Raw genomic sequence first — 22,371 nt, 5'->3', positions numbered from 1 at the left:
TTTTTTTGAGAGTAGTTTCGGATCTTTATAAAAAGCTAGAAAATAATAGCAAAACTTTTTACAAATTTTATGGACTTTAAAATGTTTTTGTAGCATTATAATTTTATATATTTAGATAATTACAGCGTTTAATAATTACTTTCCGACCGTATGGAAATGCTTTACATACAGTGAAGTACGCAAAGTCGAGGGCTGTGCGGGATAAAATTTACGTCGTTATTTAATTTTATAAAAAAACGTCGTACGCCTGCACGATCATTATGTGTGCCGCGAGCACTCTAAGATTTTAGTGCAAAGAAGTTTTATGTATACTGGACTCATGAATTATCCATACTTCATGCACGTGCGCTGCGTTTCTCATGTTTATACCAATTTTGAGTTAACCAAATTACGGTAATACACGTCGAAGTGTATGCTCTCGTAATTACGAGTAACGCTTAATCAATCGGCGGTGCAAATTATATCAATCATATTCTTTTATGTGGCAGTCATCTAAATATATACGTTGAATAATTATTTTTTTAAGCAATAATAATATATCTAACGTGAGCGAACAAAGCAAGCTAAATTTAAGAGAAAAGTTTAAATTTAAGAGATAGGTCGACATTATAGGGGTTGAAGGGATGCAAAAAGAAAAGAAAAAAAGAAAAAAGAAAGCACATAAAGGTAAAAGATGTATGCTGGTTGCGTTCTAATTTCGTTTCGATTAATCAATTCAAGCGGATACTTTTCGTGCGTTAATCGAAAAAAAACTTAAATCAGAAGTTTGCTTACCAGCAGAGCCTTCTGTAATAAGAGAAAGGCAGGAAAGACACATAAGTCAAGAAACATGCGACATGCGACATGCAACATCATATACATACAAACTGAATGTCGCCTATTTTATTATTCCTAAGGATTTTTGGTACTCTGAGCCTCCATGCATCACATCCACAATCTGTCATCTAAAAACGTCGTTAGCCGTCTTTCACAGATGTCTATTTCCGATATTGAGATCATTATATCGTGCTGACTATGCGTGCGTGTGAGTTTTGGCAGTGATTTAGAATTAAGGATGTTTTGGCTACGTAAAAGCAAAAAAGCTATCAAAATTTAAAAAGATATTTCTTATGTTTATATTTTATTTGAAAAATCAAATAAACAGATCTGGATTATAAAAAGAATTAAAGTATTAAAAAATAAAATTAATGTAAAAATAACAAGTAAATTAAATTTTTTGAATTTAATTTTTAAGTTAAAATTATTTAAGAATTAAATAGTTACAAATTTTTTATGACGACTATCTCCTGAAATCAACTCCAAGAAACGAAAAAATGAAAAACGCGCGCGCACACACGCACACACATACGCACATATATATATATATATATATATATACGTATACGTATGTATATATATGTATGTACATACGCATATAATACATATATACAATATGAAATAATAAATTATGTATCATATTCTGCTACAATTTTTAGGAAATAATTTTTAAAAGAATAAGTAAATTATTAAATTTAATCAAGTTTTGCTCAAATGTTTATTAGAGTTTTGTTAATATATGTGAAAATTTTTATTTCGCTGTTTCTTTCTTGTCAAATTTGTCATAAATGCCAAGAAACATCATTTTCTATAAAAATCAGTACAAACTTTAAACTTAAGTAATTTCCAAATTGTTAAAAGAATTATACTCAAATTTTAAACAAAGATACTCAGAGGAAATAGTAGAGAATAGTTTACGAAATTTTCATGTTTTTGTCAATGTTTTGATATACAACCAATACATCCTTAAATAGAAATCTATGAAATGCGGAATTTTTGGGGAATTTTTTTCTGCTTCTAAATTTACATCGATTCCTGCTCTAGTATCTCTAAACTAAATTATAATATAATAAAATTCAGATGCACAGAATGTAATTTTTTTTATACATTGCAAATTTGTTTCGTGAGTTAAGTTTGGTTCATATAATTACTGCAAGAAATGAAATAAAACATATACATCAGTTCGTACAGTGACTGTTGCAAAGTATCTTTTCCGTATCGAATGAGATGTTGGGTAAGAAACATATCGACGTGCAAACTGAAAACTTTGCGCGTAGAAGCGAACGAATTAGATATCGTTAATTCACTGCGAACGTTGAGAGAAGCAAAAATGGAAGGGAGAGAAAGAGAAAGAGAGTATAGCGCATGCAAGAATTCTGAAGAGTACACAAGGTGTAAAACATACGTTATCAGAGCCTCGGGCCATCTGTAAATAATACTCTCTAAAGAACAACTGTCTGTCATATGTAGAACCGCGTGTAGTACGCATGATCGAGATGCCAAGAGACTAACATGAGCATATAATTCGATTGTCTCATTGTTTTAAAAAGAATACTATTAAGAATGCGAAGAATTGATCATGAGATCATTTTAATATGTGGATATTAATAATGTAAAATACACGTTGCTGTTAAATGAAATAACAAATGTATGTTATTTGCGCTTACGAATTGAAATATTTGCACAATAATGTTTAACTAATCATCATTGTACCATGAAATATTATTGCATTTCTATTTATGTCCCTTCGAGAACTCGTATCTAAATGACAGTTAAAATGACATTTAAAAAAATATTAAGAAATTTTACGTTTTCCACGAGAATTTTACAATACGAGCGTTGTAAGTATATTATTTTGTTAGAAGCATATTCGCACAATTTTCGCAGATCAAATTTGTAACGTGGCTTAAATATGAATTTGCGGGTCTTTTAAAAGCGAATGTGATGACGAAGCGACTTCTATTATAGTAGTACATGGTACTACTGGTTGCGCCGCGATCGTTAATAAAACGTTATAAATGATAAGTGACGTAATATATATGTGCGCGAGATATGCGAGATATACAATGGATTGTGACGTCGGTTGCTCACCTGATCCGGTGAGAGAGAACTGTCCGCCGAGGCGTTCCTCTCCATGTTCGCCGCGGTTCGCTCGGTCTTGCAGCTATTGTGATACTCCGCCTTTGCCTTCTCGACCTTCTGTAGGAGTTTTGCCCATGGCTTCTGGGCTTTCTTGAACGCGTCTTCCATTTCCTTGCGCTCTTTCAGGGTCATCATTGACTGCAATCATATAACCAAGCCCGTGCAATAGTTAATATTACTATTGCAGGCAAGTTTGTACAAAAATTGGTATAAAAGGAATCATTGAAAATAGTAGACCTCAAGTCTTCTATCCATGAAATTGATTATTAGATAAAAAAATATTATAACAAAAATTGTAATATAATCTAAAAATATATTTTAATATTCTATACTTCAAAAAATGCACGAATGTAAAACGCAAATATATTTTAATTTTATACTTAAAAAAATGCATGAACGTAAAATGCAAAAATGTCAAACGTTATGGGAGTTGGAATTGATTGAATTTGTTGCACCAATTACTATTTTATCGTTTAAAAAAATATCATCCTTAAAAAAATACCACTAAAAAATAAAAATTATTAACCTAACAATCTTATCATCTAATTTTTTAGGAAAAAGATACAAATCTTGTACACGACTCCAAATTTCTGTCCATTTGACGGAGATTTAGTGACGTAACTGTCCGTACCTTGTGATACGTGTCCTTCTGCCACGTTTTGACTTGCTGTACAATGTCGTTGCAGAGGTTCTCTTTGACCCTAAGGTGAAGATCGCAAAGTCTGTCGGATTCTACTAGGACACCCTTCCACGCCGCTTCAGTCGTACCATATTCGGGTCCTTTTTCAATCTTGTCGTTCCAATTCTTGGACCAGTTCTTGAGCGCCTTGGCATAGCTCTTTTCAATCTCCGCCCTTTCCTGGACCAACGCTATCAAACTGTCACATAGCTTATGACCGTCTTCGATCCTCCTCGTCGTTCGCTTGTAGTTACCCGGCTCCCAGAAGGAGTCTGACGTTGCTATCAGCATGTTGTCGTCGCTGTGATGTGACATCTTAGCCTAAGTCGAGAAATTTTTTTTACCTGAAAATGAAAAGAAGATAAACGGTCAGAGAGACAGCGATAAAAAAAGAGAAATTGTATTGTTCTTTAGACACATAAAATTTTATGTCTAATCCGTATTGATTTTTAAACTTTTTCATACTAACAGTTTTCAAATTCTTAGAATTAAAAGGTTTTTGGGAAATAACAGTCATTACTTTTCTACGTAGAAACGTTAAGCTGACAGAATTTATTATATATAGAGCTTATTTGATAAATGAAAGATAAAATATTTTAAAAATTCATTTAGAGGTTAATGCATTATTAAAATGTTCGGAGACTGAGAAGCTACGTGTGATATTACTGATTACATAATATTGTGTAGTGTATGATATTTGAACATTTGTGGCTTGACTAGTTATTTGTTTTAGCTCTCAGATCAGGAAAACATACGAATTCGTTATAAATATACACTACCTACTCTAAATGAATGTAAATTTTAATCTATTTAATGTCAGTTTTTATACAACAATTAGGCGACATCGCAATATTTTTAAGATAATAATATTAATTATACGTAATTAATATTTGAAAAAAGAGAGAAATATTTTTTAAGATCATTTATTTTCATAATTTCTTCGCTGTATATTTATATGCCGTTGCATATAACAAGTTATTTTTCTCAATCTGTTTTATATGGTAAGAAATTGCAGGTTCTTCGGTTTATCGACGAAGGAATTTACGAGCTGCAACAGACATAGTAGCCGTCCCTATGCAGGAATGTTGAATATTTGCTAGAACGGGTATGGCAGAGTTATTGGATTACAACTCGGTTTGGATCATCGATTGGCCCAATTTGCGAAGCCATCACAAATCTGCGTGGCTAGACATGTATTTGCTGACACGTTGCGATTCGAGTATGCACATAAATACTCTTGCAAATTCCTTCCCTAAGAATAACTTTAAGACGCCTTGATCTCGCGCGAATGCTTTTATATAAATTTTTTTAATCAATAAAACATATTTGTGTTTATTATTTTCAATTAAAAAAGACATAAAATTAAAATAATAAAATAGAATTTTAAGAGAAAATATTAATGCTCAAAATTAAGATAAATCCTACAATTTTCTCATTTTTCGAAGCCATCACACATCTCTGCACGGCGAGACATGTGCTGATATGATATCACGATTCAAGTATGTATTAATACTTTTACGAATTCCTTCCTTGAGAATAACTTTAAGACGTTTTGATCTCGCGCGAATGGTTTTATATAAATTTTTCTAATCAATAAAATACGTGTTCATTAACATATTTTTTCCACAGTATTTAAAAAAAACAATTTTTTAGTCTTTTTTTTTCTCTTATTTTCAATTAAAAAAAAAAGATAAACTTAAAATAATAAAATAGAATTTTAAGATAAAAGAATAATGTTCAATTAAGATAAATTCTATATTTTTCTATTTTTTTAACAACGAGTATTTCGTTGAATAAAACTCGAGAGGGAATTCTCTCCTCAAATAGCTCTTAGAGTGCGGTTTTATTGCGAGATGGCACGCAACAGCAACAACCTGGAGAATGAAAATCGCGTCTGTGCGATGCTGCGCGTGCGGCGATTCTCGATTGAGTCAAGCGGACTAACAATTAGATACGATAGCTCGCCGAGACTAGTCGCGCCGGTACTCGTTCGTATGCAAATGCAGTGCATCTAACCTGCATTCTCCGACTCTAGCGATCAACAGTAACGGCATTACTTGATGGACTTTTACGGTCAACAATATTGGCACCGCTTGTTACATCCTAACAGTATGAATTGTAAAGAAAAACAGTTTCAGTTCAGAGAAAAACATCTCTTGAAAAGACGTGTAAAAATTAGATCAGTGTTATATTGTCGCGAGTCCTTTACGTTCAATATATATTTTTATGTAACTTTAATTTGGTAAATCAAATTTATTATTATTTATTTCCTGTCCTTTATTAATTCTTATAAGTGCAATATTTTGGTTTTTTAAATTTCAATTCTTATATGAATTATAGAAAGATATTGGATAGAAAATTGTTAATATCTATAGGATACAAAAAAAAAAAATATATGTAAATAAATCTGCACTTATTGTAAATAAACTTACAATTAAATAAATATAGTCATAAAATTCTTATTCTCAAACACATATTCCTGTTAAAATTCACAAATGTGTTAAACTGTCTTCTTTGAAAAATGCAAGAACAATGCCATGTATGGGATCACATATAAACGAGTGGAAAAGGAAGCAGATAGCAGTGTTTAATAACGAGACAATAGTCGTTTATGGATACGGAAGTATTCGTGAGTTGTACGTCAAGAAACGTCCTTGCTAAATCAAAGTGTTCGGTGAAAGTCGATGAGAATGAAATCTAGATCCGTTGTCCCATGGATTATGGAGATACTTTTTTGTAAAGAGAGCAAGAAAAAGGCTAAAACCTGTTGTGTTTTCTCGATTTCCATCCTCTCATATTTTTCCTTGGTGAAAGCAGAAATAAAGTTTCAATCAATTATAAGAGACCTACAAAATCCGATAGACAAACTCTATTGTTATTCTTTTTGATTAATAATTAAACTCCTATTCATTATAGATATTAAAGTCAACTTCACTACAATTTATATCCATTAATTTCACTCGAAATCACAAGTTAATATGTTCATGTGTTTATATTTATTTAACTAATTTCTGTGGTTAATTTAATATTAGATATTTGTTCTTTGACTAAAATACATTAACTTTTGAACTAGATAATATAAATCGTCATTTCTCTTCAAAATTACCTATTCTAGAATGCTTTAATTTAATGAATATATACAAGGAAATTTACAGAGAATTATGCGCACTGAGCAAGAAATAGTGGACGAGGGATTTAGAGGTTCTCCGGATTCATTTACATAGGTTTTAATGCAAATGCTTGTGAGAATATATTCTTCAATTGTTCCGTAATACACACATATATACATATATATATATACATACATAAATCATATACATAGACTTGCACTTAATATTTCTCAAACATATAAGTTGTATCTATGTATCTTTCTCATAGTACTAGAGTAAACAAAAAATAGAATAAACAAAAAATTGTTCTTTTAAAATTATATCAAATAAAATGTTTCTTATGCAAAAACCAGATGTTTAATGATCCTAAATGAGGACACAAGATTATATATATAAAATTATGCAATGTATGCAGCATTTGTGAAATTTTTACATATTTAGTTTGAAATATTTTCACGAATTAATTAATACCTATAACAGAATTTATACAAGTAATGTATAAGTTACAGAATTATTAGAAAATTATTAGAGTGTTGTAGAAAGAGAAAGAAGAAGATCACACGAAGATGACGAAGGTGAATAAAGAGGCGTGGGCCGAGGAATGCTGCCAGGCCGGCCCACGGGAATGATCGACCAGCTCAAAAGATCGAGCGGAAGGTCGCATCAAGGCCCCGAGCCGAAACGGACTTCGATTTTCGGCATCATCTCGAAAAGCTGAAACGAGAGGAGAGCTGTTGCTTTACAGCGTACGAAATGGCGCTGTGTGAAACCTTTCTTCGACAAGCCCTTTCTTTCGCTCCAATTAGGAATGGATAGGAACACTTTAGATCGTGGAATGTTGCTCTGCAAGTTGGATCGAGCGGTTTACAAGGCGCCATGAGCGTGAACGATTAGTCGATTACGCTCTTTTTTTTCATGTAAAACTGCAGAATTTACCGGCGCATTGTGAGAGGCTGACGAGGATATCGCGTGTGAGAACGATTGACGAGCTCCTTGATTCGTGTAACGATCTTCTAATATCAACTATAAGACATGCCTAAAGATATGGATTAGAAGATTAGAAATGTTGTATTTAAAGAGACTAAATAAATACATGATGTAATTAGAGATATCTTGGTAAAGAGATACGCTAATGCAGTGTCTAATGCAATCTCTCGTACGTATACATATATGAGTGGTCTTTTATATTTTATATTTTATTTATCAATAATTATACAAAAATTAAATATTTTGCATTTAATTTGAATAAATTATGCGCTTGTTAATAAGTTATCAATATGAATAATTGTAATTAATTGTAATATAAACAATTCTGAAATATTCACATACATACATAACTTTTGTTAAATAGAATGAATTTTAATTCTTAAAAAAATATGCTGAATTGTATGTGCGATATTGCGTGTGTGCAATTTCAAAAGTATCCTAGTATTGAGAAATGCTGCATAAGCAGATACCATAAAACGTTTATTTTTTTGTAAATAATAAGGTCTGCCATGTGTGCGTGTGTGTGACAGTCATTTATATTTTATTTCTGTCTCTCTGTCTCTCTCTCTTTCTTTCTCATTAATTTTAAATTTAATAGTTGCATTAGTGTTAAACTCATATGCATTGATTATTCAGAAATTAGAAAAACTTTGAAAATTTTTCAATGTGAATATTTTTTCCCCCAAAAATAAATAGAATTTTCAATAGTTTTATTGTTACATATTGTTGTATTGTTTTTAGAGAATTATATTGTTACATATTTTTTACTCATATACAGTTTGTTTTGCATGTTCACACTTGTATTAAATTTTCTAACTTTTCGTATTGAATAGTGAAAATATGAAGTTAACAAGAACTGCTTGATAGACGTTGGTGAAACGATCTGCTTTTGCGCTGACGACGTGCGTGTAGAAGAGAAGTATATGCTGAATCATTACATCTTCGTTTTGTTACGTCATCATTATCGGTCGCAAGGGTGTCTGGTGCATCTTACGTGTGCTATATAATATCTTGTTGAGTATCTTCTCGAGCGTGCGTGCGTCCTTGTTGAAAGTTGCATCGCTTTCATATATGCATCATTACGAGGATGCAAAACTGCACGCGCATCATATTAAATGCCAGTACAACGAAATTTTTCTTCCCATCACATTTTACTAGAAATACTCTTTTTCCCATTAGATGTTATTTTTAAATCTAATTTTTTAAATTCTATTCATTAATTTCTTTTACTAAATTAATTCCACTCCTTATTCTTTTTTCAAAATAATATTTTTTAAATAATTAAGAAAATACAATAAAAATATAAAATATCACATAAATCTACAAAAAAAAAGATATAATTAATTAGTTCTCATGTAGCAAGGTGTATAATATACTTTGCATAAAATATTGAAACAAAATATTGTAAAAGTATGTACAGTTATTATAAAGAGCTACAGTAAGCAATATCCAAAATTCTAAAAAATATAAATATTTATTTATCTATTATCATATATTCTACAAGTTTTTAAAAATATTGAAAATTGTGTTTATACTTATTTCAAATAATTTTTGCAATATGTCATATATGTTTAGTTTAAAAAATTAGATAATCTATAGCGAAACTTGTTAAATTTGGCTTACATAAATCGCTGATTAAATGATTAATAATTTCTAAAATCGCGTTTTAAACATTCGGCAAACGAACTTTGCGATATAATACTTTTTTTGAAACACTCTGATGTCAGATGACATCATCTCTGCGCTGGATAAATTGTCAGCGCGTCTGGTAACTGAGCGCGTAGAGAAAAAGAGAAAAAAAAAGTTTTGATAAGATAAAGGATATATCGTAAATTAACCGTAGTGACTAACCGTAATCATGTGTAGCGATGAGAAGATGCTCTTTGTAACCTTTAAATAGCATGGATGTTATATAGCGCGATTTTATATAGAAATTATTTATACACATCCCTCTTTTATATTTATCGCTACGTAAATAACAACAGAGTCTATATATGTAACATCAATGAACGATTACGTCGCGGCTTCCAGGTAATCGTCGAACGTGATTTAAACGCCAAACATTTTATCTTTGGCAGGCATTATTATAACAATAACGTTTATCGTAAAGATCCGAATTAATTACTTTCCGGGTTCAGTGTTCATTAATTAAATTTTCTGCCGCTCTAGTTTAGAAGTAGAACAAGATACAATAAAATCTCGTTATGATAATTTTAATTAACGTTGCGTCTCGAATATATATACGGTTCATTATATTTCGTCGGTCCACTTTGTAACTATTATAAGATGCAACGGAGTTACTTTATAACGGTTGATAATTATATTGAATGTATGTTATAATAACATTTTTATCCTCATCCGATGCTTGATGTATAAAAAAATATATCCCATAAAAAGAAACTAATTATATAAATATCGGGGGTTTCAGAAGCGTATCGTCAATTTTTTTAAAAATGAGTAAGGCATATGAAGGCTCTATAACAGAGCTGCGTACTAATTGGCTTAATAATTATGGAAATAAATACAGAAATATTTAGACGTATTCTTATGTATTAAATACTTTTAATACATAAAAATACTTTTTATACGTCAAATTTTATAAACTGGTTTTTCTCATTCCTATAAAGTTGTGATTTCAGATTTACTCTCTGTGTTATGAAACCTTCGATATATTAATATTGCATTAGTCATATATTTTCCAAAGCAGAGATATTTTGTTAAATTGAGAGATTGCTTTAGATATCGCTTATCATATATATGTTTGATTTTTGTTGAACTGATAGCCAAAAATTTCACGCGTCTTCGACTTGCATTGACTTCACTCTGTTATTCGTTGATACATTTATAGCGAGAGATTCATTAGATTTCAATTATTAATGCATATCAATGTGACATTCTCGCTTCGGGTATCGTTTAAAGATTATTCCCATATGATTAACACATAATTATTGATTATTATTGATCCAATGTAATAATAGGATGTCGGAATGGTTTTATAAATAGCTGTGTGCTACGGACCTACTGTAATAACAATGATATTCTTGCGCCACGTATAGGACTCACATCATCGATGCATCTAGGCAAATGACATGTTTCTCGATGCGGTCACGCTTGAGTCATCACGCGTTGCACTTATCATTTCGACTGAGTTTCCTTAATAACGATATATCCACATTTGTTTCGAAATTACTGCGACAACAGAATTCGCGTCGTTGTCTATACAATAAAAAAAATGTAAAAATATTATTTCCTCGAAATTTTCTTTCACGTCTATTGATGTAAGATTTAATAAAGTTTGTTTTATAAAGAATTTTTTTATATATTTTTGTTATATAAAAAATTATTTAATATTGTTTGTTTGTTATATAAAGAATTATTTTCATAAAAGCTAACTAAAATTTTGAATGTTCTAATATTTTTTAAAATAAAATTAAGAAATAACATCAGCTTATATATTAATTAAAAGAGAATAATGCAAGTGCAGAAATAATTTTGTAAAAAAATAATCGTCGATATCGCATTTATTCAAAGAAATTAAAATATAAACGTTCGTTCAACGATCGGAAGTCAGGAGACCAACAGAAACCTCGGAACGGAAATTTGTGCCACATTCTTTGGCGACAATGCCGGGGAGATAGCAGTTAAGGAAATATAGATGGCTTTACACAATATATAAAAGCAACCTCGCGTTAAGCAAAGAAAACGTCGTTTATGGCGAATTGCAACAAAAGAATATATATATATATATATATATATATATATATATATATATATATACAGGGTTACACGTGCCAAGTTTCTTCAATAATACGGCTTTGTATCGTTCTTGCTACATGAATTTAATTTATTTTGATCTATTTTGTTACAATCGCTGCGTTGCCTTATTATTTCTATACAAAATATCGTTATGCTTTCATCCTCTTTTATATAATTTTTCAAAGAATTTTATGATATTAAAGATATTTGATAAATAAACAGAATGGCTATTTAATATATAAAATAATAAAGAAAATAAAAGGCATATAACAGTAATTTTAGAACACTTATTTGAGTACAAAACAAATTGTATTCATAAATCAAAAATTTAAACCATTGATAATAATATACAAAAAGAATAAAATTAAGAAAATATTGTTAAGTAAAACGAACGTTTCGGTTCAATTTTTTAGGCCTTCCTTAGCGCAAACAGACGATATAATTAACATTAAAATTTAAAATATGTAAACGCAAGTTAAGATATACTCAGCTGAACAAGGTAGAAAGATATACGATCACTTTGATATACCCTAAGCACACAAGATTTTTAATTGAAATCGTTCACGTTATTAATACGTGTAAGAGATCTCCTGACCAACGACCTAGTGAGGAGCATTTCTTACATTTGCGATTCTTACATTTACATACATATGTATATAAATGTTAGGGCACATATCAACATGTTTATATACATATACCTATGTGCTTAGGGTATATTAAAATGACCGTATGTCTTCCTGTCTTGTTCAACTGACTGTATTCTAACTTGCGTTTACATATTTTAATTCTTAATATTAATTATATTGTCTGTTTGCGCTGAGGAAGGTCTAAAAAATTAGATCAAAACGTTCGTTTTTACTGTTACCTAACAATACTTTCTTAATTTTATTCTTTTTGTATATTATTATTAATAATTTAAATTTTTAATTATACGAATACATTTGTTTTATACTCAAATAAATATTTTAAGATTGCTCTTATATGCCTTTTAATTTCCTTTATTATATAAAAAATGTTTGTTAATTTTTATTTATCCAACTACTATATATATATATATATATATATATATATATATATATATATATATATATATACCTTTTCATCAAATCTGTTTTTATTTAATATAAAATATTATAATTTAATATAAAAATTATTTTCACACTAATGCCTACACATCTTGTTCCAAATGAATTTTCGATTTCAATAATTTGTGAATCGGCTTGCAATCTTCGAGGAATGCAATTTTTTATCGCAAGCTCTACCACGAATTAGTTTCTAGTGCAAAGCCCCCGGCTAATTCTCGAGACTGGCTGGTTTAAGTTGTTTTGAAAAGAGATATGATTATATGTACAAAGAAATAAAGCTTCCTTCGTGACGGCAATTTATGTCCGTGATAAATGCTGTTCAGAATACATACACGTATATTACGTATATGGTCTCTGCGTCTCTTTCTACAACCACGATGATGTCTTTGAACCAAACAAATCTTCAGTCAACAGTCGCAAATGAAGATATTATGAGTTTTTAATACTGTTTCATAAGAATTTGCTACTGCAATATAAAATAATATATATATGTATATAGCGTGTAGATTTCTTTGGATGTTGATTGGATGTTCGACTGATCAAATCGTCATAAATTCGTCATTAGTGTCTCTCGTGACTAGTCATTTGTCTAGAAATAGCAATATCTCGTAAATTGACGTCAGAGAGAGAGAGAGAGAGAGAGAGAGAGAGAGAGAGAGAGAGACAGATAGCTAGTCATCAGACAGATAGAAAGTCATTAGTTTCGCATCAAGCATCGGAAATGAAGATATTCTACATTTTTCACTTACTTTGGATTTCTTCAATATGTTGATTTATTAGTTTCTTAAATCGTAATCGCGAAATACACGCGTGTTTGCGCAATCAAATCGTCATAAAGTAGCGAATATAGGTTTGTGTTTATTGTTAGTCATACTCTTCTAAAATTAGCACAAAATTGAAATGGAACTGTATCATTATTGTAGCGAATGAAGTAATCCATGTTTTTAAATCGTCTCAACAGAACCAAGCGGAACGATCATTCACATATTCGCGCGATATATTCCGTTTATTTCCAGTTTAAGTAATTAAAAGGTCTGTACCTTTCTCTAAGTTTTACATACTCAATTAACCGTTTTAACGAGATAATGAATTAAATAATTCTACTTTAAATTTTTTTCTTGCTCCGAGACGTTTTGCGAAACGGTTCCAAATTTAATTTCTACAGAAACCATCGCGTTTAGTCAGTATAATCAGATGGTTAATTAAACAGTTTTGCTTCATCAGTGCGCGTTCAGTATTAATACATTTTCCGATAATCGAACGCGAAACAATTGCGATGCTCCATGCGGAGATAACGATCCGGCTTGTGACGTGGTTTCAGGGCCATGAAGGACGTTTGCATCCGACAGTGAATCATGACGACGACGGGCTGCCATTCGCAAAACGGCAACAGCTTAACCAAATATTACAGTTGTACCTAATATTACAATTTACATAATTACGTTTATAATGTACGTCCAACATCTAGGTTAATATGAGTTTTATTAATCGGACAACTTACAGTTATTTGAATAGGGGATTAGATTGCCGTCACAAACGTTTCGACGGACAACTTGAATTAAGAAACGTAAAATCAATGAGGAAAGATCGATCTTTCAACTATATGAACTTTTTCTGTCACTCTGATATTTTAATCGATATATTTTAATGATGCACGCCAGAAGACACAATGTGACCTTCGTACAGTTATTTTAAAGTTGAAGTAACTAAGTCAAAACTATGTCAAAAGTTGCGATCTTGATTCTTACTAATGTGATGTTTTCTATTTAATCGATATATCCAATCAGAGTGCTAGCAGTATTTTTATACATATGGTAGCAAACATACAAGTTTGCTTTCGCTATTTTGAACTTGAAAATCGAGTCTCAAATCTAGGTCAAGCTTGTTCTGATGCTTTGTCAGTATATTAGTAGAAATGTCGGTGTCATTTCACGCTTCAGTGAAAACGAACTGTTGCAAATGTCACAAACATCCATTTATAACGTTAAATCATTGACATGAGCTTTTCTAGAACCACAATTACTTTTCCGGAAAACTTGAAAAATAAATTTTCCTTTGTAAATTGTTTCTATAATATTTTTAAAAATAATTATTCCATTTTAATAGGATGTGATTATAATTGATACAATATATTTTTTCTTTTTGTATTTATTATTGTTTACCTTTGTACGAGGTTATACACGTTACGATAAAATGAATTATTCACATGTGTAACTATTCAAACCCGTCAGTTCTGTTTGTAGATGTTTTATGTGTCTTTCTACGAATGTTGCGATGTGCATTGTTCTATTCGTACTATTCGCGATCGATCGCGGACGCGGACGGGAGAATATTAAAAATTTGCTGGCACAACGCCAATATACTTGGAAAGTTCGAAAATTATTCACGAAGCATACAATGGAGATTTTCGCGTGCGTCTGATGATAATTTTTGTAATTGGGATGCGAATCGTGCTGGTCGGCAAAATTGCGATTGGATAAAAATAAATGGACGAAATATTTTCTCCTAGTATAGAGATTAAGAATAAAGCAAAAGGAAAAGGGACTGAACATTGTATAGATACGAATGCAGTGCATTTTAAACGCGCACTTTCCTATTGTGCATTGCGACATTTATGTATGAGCCAAGGCGCCTGTTCTCAAGAACGATCTCTCGATGGTATTGTTCGATAATACTTTTTTTTTTTAAGCGTTTCCTCATATTAATAAATCCATATTTATTTTCTTAGAATTAAGTAAATTTATTTTATGAACTATATATATATTTTTTATTTACGTTCACAATTTGTTGGTTAACCATTTTTAATAATAATTTTCTTTTCCCGCTAAATATATTGGCATTATTTTAAAAAATTAATTATGGAAAAAAAATATAGTTATTATTTTAAAATGTATTTTATTGTATGAACATATGAATCGTATGAGAGTATTTATTCGTGGAGTTGATAAATCTATCCGATTTATCATTCTAAATTGCCGCCGTACATATCCGCAGGATATATACATATGCGGCGATGAAATCAGTTGATTAATATCAGATCATTTATGAATACGTGATAATGAAAAAGCGTGAACTTCATGCTTCGGCCAAACTTTCTATGTATTTATCACCACATTCCTCGTGACGCGCATTTTCTTATAAACCACCTGTATTTTACTGTTATCAGACCTGGTATGTGCCCCAGCCGGTTTAACGAGAAGCACAAAAAGGTCGTGTAACGTGGCAAGATTGCTGCAACATGGCACGTTCTTTACGACTGTCAAAGGGAATGTAACAACGGATAAATTATGAATAAATTACGACTCTCATTATGGACGCGGATTGCGGATAAAGCTGAACCATCCAATCAGTAACCTCCAATTTTGCACGAACGCACGGTGACGATTGGCGATAGATTTGCATCGTTGAAGATTGCGCTGTCTGCCGTTACGTAAAATAAATGATCGATTTTTATCGTCCGGGCACATTGGCGACGAGAACGATGTTTACAATGCGTCGTTTGATCAACGTTTGAACGCGTGATATGCCCTACAAAGATATTATTCTGCGAAATATTCCATTTTTAGAATTTTTCAGATATATTGGAGTTCTCTCTCAACCTCCCGTTCCTGCCTCCCAAAACTTTTCAAGTTTTTGGAATTACTTTTTGACGATCAAAAATAGATTTGTTTTCTCCAAAATCACGTCAAGTTGAAAAAAAAAAAAAAAGATTTTTAATCTAAACTTGAAAATTTTCTCCTGAAAAGTTTCAATCAAATTATATCTTTTTGATGATTATTAAATAATAAAACTGGAAACAGCACGCATGTTAAGTTAAGGATATGCAGACCTTACGTCTGTAGCATCTTTTAAAGATACTGTGAAGAGCCCATGCAGCCCTTATAACCGTTACGTTTTGCACTTTAACGAGCATCGGAACAGCGAGTCTTCTATTAGATGAGATGTTGCAGGCGCTCTTCTCCGCCGTTGGAGTGCAGAAATTCATGCAGGATAATCTTGAATGTGTGCAATTAGCCGGAGCTGCTCCCTTTGGCCTTGAAACGAGGCCTGTTAATCCACTTGCACGATCCTTAAAGACTTCTTCAGACTGAGATTATTCACGTTGAAGGGGATGAAAAACTCAAATCTGGGATCAACTTCGCAAAGCCGAAACTTAAACATTCATCTGGATATGATAGGAATATTCAGAAGAGCTTTTTTTCCTTTAATCTCAATAAACTTTGAATAGAAAAGTTGGCAATAAAATAAAATACAAAGTAATTTTTTTATCAACAATATATAGATTAAACAATTTTGTAAAAATTCTAAATTTTGAGAATCATGATTATAATGTTGTTTTAATAAAAAAATGTAAATTTTAAAGAATTTATTTAGATCAATCCATCCTGTTAGTTTGATCATTATTTATTATTTTGTATTGATATAGTTAGAACATTTTTAAGATTCAAAATGATAAGGACTGCATATGCTTAACTTAAAGTATACGTTGCTTTCAATTTCAATGGTTGTTTATCTTCCAGATTTCTATAACTTACCAACTTCTTTTAGAAATGTGGCATTTTTTAAGATTCTAAATAATTTTCAAAGTTTCACCCGAAAAGAATATCGAATATATAACTTATACATTATATAATGTATATGGATTATTCTGAACTACATACATTTAGCCTATTATAGCTTTGGCAGAGCGCTAAATAAGAACAGTGATGCATGTATATACATGCGTAGAAAATGGCACAGTTGCAGTTTTTTTTCAGTTTGAAAGATTGATTTTACGAATACAAAAGACAGTCTTGCGAAGAGAAGAACTTCGTTATCGATCGGATGAAACCACCTACTTTCTCTTGTGTCTCGCTCGACACACAATCCCGCTATATGACACGCGATCGGGAAGCTATCGCATCAGTATCTTTCTCAGGATTTAAGCATATTATATTGCACGCCAGATCCGTGCTGTATCAGGTGCTGCGCATCTTTTGCAAAAAAATTACTGCCATTGCGATATCTGATCATAACAAGACGTTATGGAGATATACCTTTTCGCACGATATGTTACTTGATTCTAGATGCATTCTATATTTTGATGTTATATTACATAGTTTAACGATTTGACTTAGTTGTAATTTGTATATAAATATTATATATGAAAAGTAACAGAAACCGTTACATTAATTTCGCCACAATCCCCAATGTTAATTTGTCATATGAATTATTGAGTAAATTTAGCAGAAGATAAGTTTTACACGGTGTATAATATCTTCTCCTGTTAAGTGCTTCATATTTTTCTTTTACAGAGTATCTCGATTAGAACGTCGAGAAAGACGGAAAAATGGATGAGAGTAGCAAGTAGGGTGACAGAAGAAAGGGTTTTGAAATATGTGGAGCGTAAAGAGGCCGACAAATTTCAGTGTTGGATCGTGACATATAGATTGATAGCGATTGTGCCATAATTAAATTATATTATCAGATATCGCGATACGATGCGATACAAAATTATCTCTATCAAGGAAAGAACTAAACATATTTAATTTTTTTGGTTCAAATAACTCAATAATTTCATCTACAATAACAAAATTATGTGTAGTGCATATTATTATTGTTAATTATTACACATATTACTTAATTTTATTACATATTAATTATTTGATGCAAAAATCTTCCATTCAAAATGTTAATTGAGTTTGTAATGGTGTAAAGATCTCATGTCAGAGAAAAAAAGAGATCATGGTTATCTTGCTACACAGGTTTAATTACAATAAGTGCAATATAATTAAGCATAATGAAAGTAAATTGTTAAATTATTACGTTGTACAATTCTCTCAGTCGGCAAGACTAACAATAAGAGAAAAGATTCTCGTTAAAATTCCCGTGCATGGATGTTGTTGATTATGCTCCCTCATGCGATAAGCGTATATTCGAACCCTTGCTAATGTAATTCCACGAGCCGTGATCGAATTAGTTTCTGAACGAGGCAAGCCAAGGTTAATAATGACCAAGTACGGGATGTAACGTGACATCGATTAAATCGTGCGACCTAATTTGCGTTAAAAATACTCCACGATGAATAATCCTTCAAATACGTTTTAAAATAAGTGCATGCGTATAAGTTTAATGAAAAAAATCTTTATACTTATTGCCAGTATAACATACAATACAATCTTTTCTAAATGATGAAATTAATAATAATACTATAATATATTGAAAATTATAATTTTCTTTCTAAATAAATTATTTAACAAATTAAAAGCGTTAGTTTCAGTTAGCTATGAAAAAAAATGATTAAATAATATACAATATAAAATATTCCATTTAAAATTAAGTATTTAAAAATTAAGAAAACACTTTAAAGATTTTATTTTTTGCAAATTTTCCTTTGATTTTATCTATCAAAAAATAAGAAAAAGCCAAGAGGTTCTTTATTTGCTTTTTTTGCAAATACTATAAAAGGTATGTTAGTTTCTAAATAGCAGCGATTATATGTGTATAAATATATTGTACGGCAGGTATCTGCGAAAACAGAAGAAAGAGAAAAGGTGAAGTCCTTTGAGTATGATTATGCGTGAACATATGTGAAGCATATAGTTTGTAATATATATTTATGTAAGGAAGAATACGGTCCATCAGCCTTTTTCTACGATCCATCTTTTTATGTATTACACTTATTATGTATTATATATGTTTGTGTAGAGTAAGTATATAAGTAGTGTAAGTATAGGAAACTCAATTTTTTATGTTTCTTGAAATACGCTAATTAAGAAACCTTCTTTCATCACGTTTTCATCGTACGCACAAAGAGGCGAGATGAAATTGCTCTATTTATCTTTATTGGCTTCTGATATCTGTAAAATAATTTGAACGATATGTCAAATCTGATATCTGCGTTTTGTATATTATTTGTATATATTTTTTCGGTTTTGTTTAAAAAGATAAGATTTCGGCTAGTGAAGAATAATTGATTATGCGCGATTTTTTTCATGTCTCACGAGTTTTTCTCTCGACTTCTTTTTTTACTTCTTACACTAATTTATTACGATTTCATTAACGCTTGATGTATCTAAATATTTGTCTAAATATTTCGAAAAGCAGAACGTATTTGTGTGAATGACAATACTTGTTCTGTCTTGCGCGTATGCGTGCAATATTTCGACAATTTTTTTGGAACATTAATCATTCCGGTAGCGCTAAACTTCAAATGAAAATTTTGTCGATATAATTCCTTTAAAACGAAATCTAGAATTATCGAATTATTACAATATAAAAAAACAAATCCGCGCACATATCGCACGATAACGACGCACACAAGTCCACAGGATGTCGCCCGCAGCGAAGCGTGTCCGTGACTGACTCGCACTGATAGATGCGTGCAGGGGAACTCCATGTTTAGCGTTTCTTAAGGTCAGCCAATTTAATGTTCGTACACGCCACTTCGAGTATTTCTATCTATATGGAGAATTGAGGCGCGAGTAAAGACGCACGCTCGTGAAAAAATTAAAACCTAATGTAATTATGCAAGTTTGGTAATGATAATGTTATACTTTTGATGTTTGTGGAGCATAAATTGTTAAAAGCGACACTTGTGATCAAGTCTAATGAGCTCCCCATGTAATCTATTCGCCATTAATTATTCAAGGAATTTCCTATAGAAGAGAAGACGACCCAAGCGCTATGTGACCTTGTAAAAGTATTCTTCAGTACTGTACTTAACACACCAGACACTCTTAAGCTACGACACGCGCTAATGAGCTACACGTATACTTTTTTTCGTCTTCGATCCGTAGATGATCCTTTACGCTCGTAACTTTCCATCTACGTCAAACATCATATATGGTTCGAAGTTTGCGCCGCTTTAAAATTAGCACGATCTTGAACAGCAATAAGAATACACTAATTGAATATCTCGAGCAGACGTAGATCTAATTCAGACCTATTACCAATCAGCAGCTTTAAAGTTCAGATTCTGAAGATCTGAAACTTGAAATTTCAGGCGTTGAAATAAATGCAGTCGAACGACCAAGATCAAGATTATACCTCCGCCGAACGGATGCGAAATCCGAACTTCGTTATTTCCGCTCGGATCGGAACGGATGTGTGATGTCGAATCGAAATTAGAATCGAAAGCTGACGCGGAAGCATCAACCACGCGAGCTTTACTGAAATAAGCTCCCTTGAAAAAACTAACAACGCGAACCAGTTCGACTAGCGACACAGACTTCCTACCTTGGTAACGCATGGTTGAACGATGCAGCTCGTCCAACAGGATATTTTTTTTTTTTTTTTTTTTCGATTTCACTAACACACAGACACAACCACAGTTACGCACCACGTGATACGCGTAGCACTTCGATAAAAGCGGCTGGGAGAAAACCCGGATGCCACGTTCTGTACGGATTTATAAATAAATTCTGACTCTCCGCGCTGCTCGCAGATTGGACGCGCGATCCACGCGACACGATGGTCGAACACGGACTGACGTACAAGAAGACTTGTGACGTACTCGTAGCTCAGAACGCAAACTGAATGATCGTGAGAAAAAAATACTTGTTATTACGCCACCATAACCGGTAGCGCTCTGCTTCGAGGCGAGGAACTCTCGGTTAACTCTTCTATCACAAACGGGGATAATCGAATTATTCCGGAGCAATTTTTCACCATCAGCAGTTTAATCTTGAGATTATTCTCCTTCTTGTGTCGTGTATTTTTATTTGCACGACGCTCAGATAGTTTCAATTTTTTAGTATTTTGTGTTATTCACATACATTCTTCTGTGATTTTACAAATAATTCTTTTTAAAAAGAACTTTAGAATTTTGCAAAAGATTTCTCTATTATGTTATATAAAAGTTATTTCAATGACAGATGATAAATTGACATGTGGCATGATTATATACATGTAATATATTATATATGATTATTCGAAATCCTAATTATATGGTCATACACAAGTATAACACGGCGATAAGATCATTAACTCGATGTTATAGTAACTAAGTTAAAATATTAATTAGAATAAATAAATAAATAAATAAATATTATATTAATTGTAAATGAATTAAGTATGCATCAACATAAAAAATAATTTAATAAATTATAAAACAATAAAAATATTTTCTTGACATGTTTTCCTTGAAAAGACGAGATTATTTCGTTTTTATCACAACTATAAGCACCATACTAATCGATTATACGGAGCCATTTCAAAGTCAATGAGCTATTTATATTAATGATTCCTAATAAAAAAAAATAGGAATGACAAATCAATTCTACTTTCACAAAGATGATCGCTGCCGAAGGTCAACATGATAGAACGAAGAGTAAGCTTACGTAAGAATTCATTCGTCACAAGAGCTTATTTACATATAGTGCTAATTATGCTTCTGTCGAGGCGTGCGGCTACTAAAGTGCATATATGCATCGAATTATAACTTCAGTCAGATGGCAAGGCAGACAATTCTCAAAGGTATCTTATGTTTAAAGATCAGAGGCAACGAATGTTCTAATTGGAGAGTGACATTCAATCACTCAATGCCAAATCTTGTTTCAGTTTTGCATAAAAATAGAAAGCGGAGATTGTAAACTTTGTATTTCTCTGTATATCTTCTAATTATTCGTTTATAAATATTTACACAATTATAATATTTAAAATATCTTGAAATGATGCAAAATTTCGTCCTAACTTTTTCTTCTATAATCTACGATTATTTATGATATTATTTTACAGAACAAATATTATGATACTATTACTTTCATGTATATGTGTAAGTAATAAGTGTATGTATGTGTAAGAAAGAGAAAGAAAG

At 31.4% G+C, this 22,371-nt stretch overlaps 1 protein-coding gene across 6 annotated transcripts in view; it reads right to left on the bottom strand.

Moving 5' to 3' along the window:
- Window positions 1-22,371, bottom strand: part of Synd (protein kinase C and casein kinase substrate in neurons protein Synd) — a 53,707-nt gene that overhangs the window by 6,764 nt on the left and 24,572 nt on the right. For 2 of the 6 annotated variants that reach the window (XM_072901985.1, XM_072901610.1), the window contains exons 2-5: window positions 3,590-3,981; window positions 2,908-3,096; window positions 2,222-2,242; window positions 864-944 (exon numbers count right to left, since the gene is read on the bottom strand). In XM_072901985.1, the coding sequence (XP_072758086.1) occupies window positions 864-944; window positions 2,222-2,242; window positions 2,908-3,096; window positions 3,590-3,952 (654 nt within the window). In that variant the 5' untranslated portion in view covers window positions 3,953-3,981. Of the gene's footprint in view, window positions 1-863; window positions 945-2,221; window positions 2,243-2,907; window positions 3,097-3,589; window positions 3,982-20,792; window positions 21,056-22,371 lie in introns of those variants that run through there. The other 4 variants (XM_072901637.1, XM_072901720.1, XM_072901812.1 and 1 more) reach the window with 4 other exon arrangements.

The sequence above is a fragment of the Anoplolepis gracilipes genome, chromosome 1 (genome assembly GCF_047496725.1).
Source record: "Anoplolepis gracilipes chromosome 1, ASM4749672v1, whole genome shotgun sequence".
In the NCBI taxonomy this organism is placed as follows: Eukaryota; Metazoa; Arthropoda; class Insecta; order Hymenoptera; family Formicidae; genus Anoplolepis; species Anoplolepis gracilipes.
The sequence above is the reverse complement of the archived record's forward strand: the minus strand, read 5'-3'. Positions and strand labels throughout refer to the sequence as shown.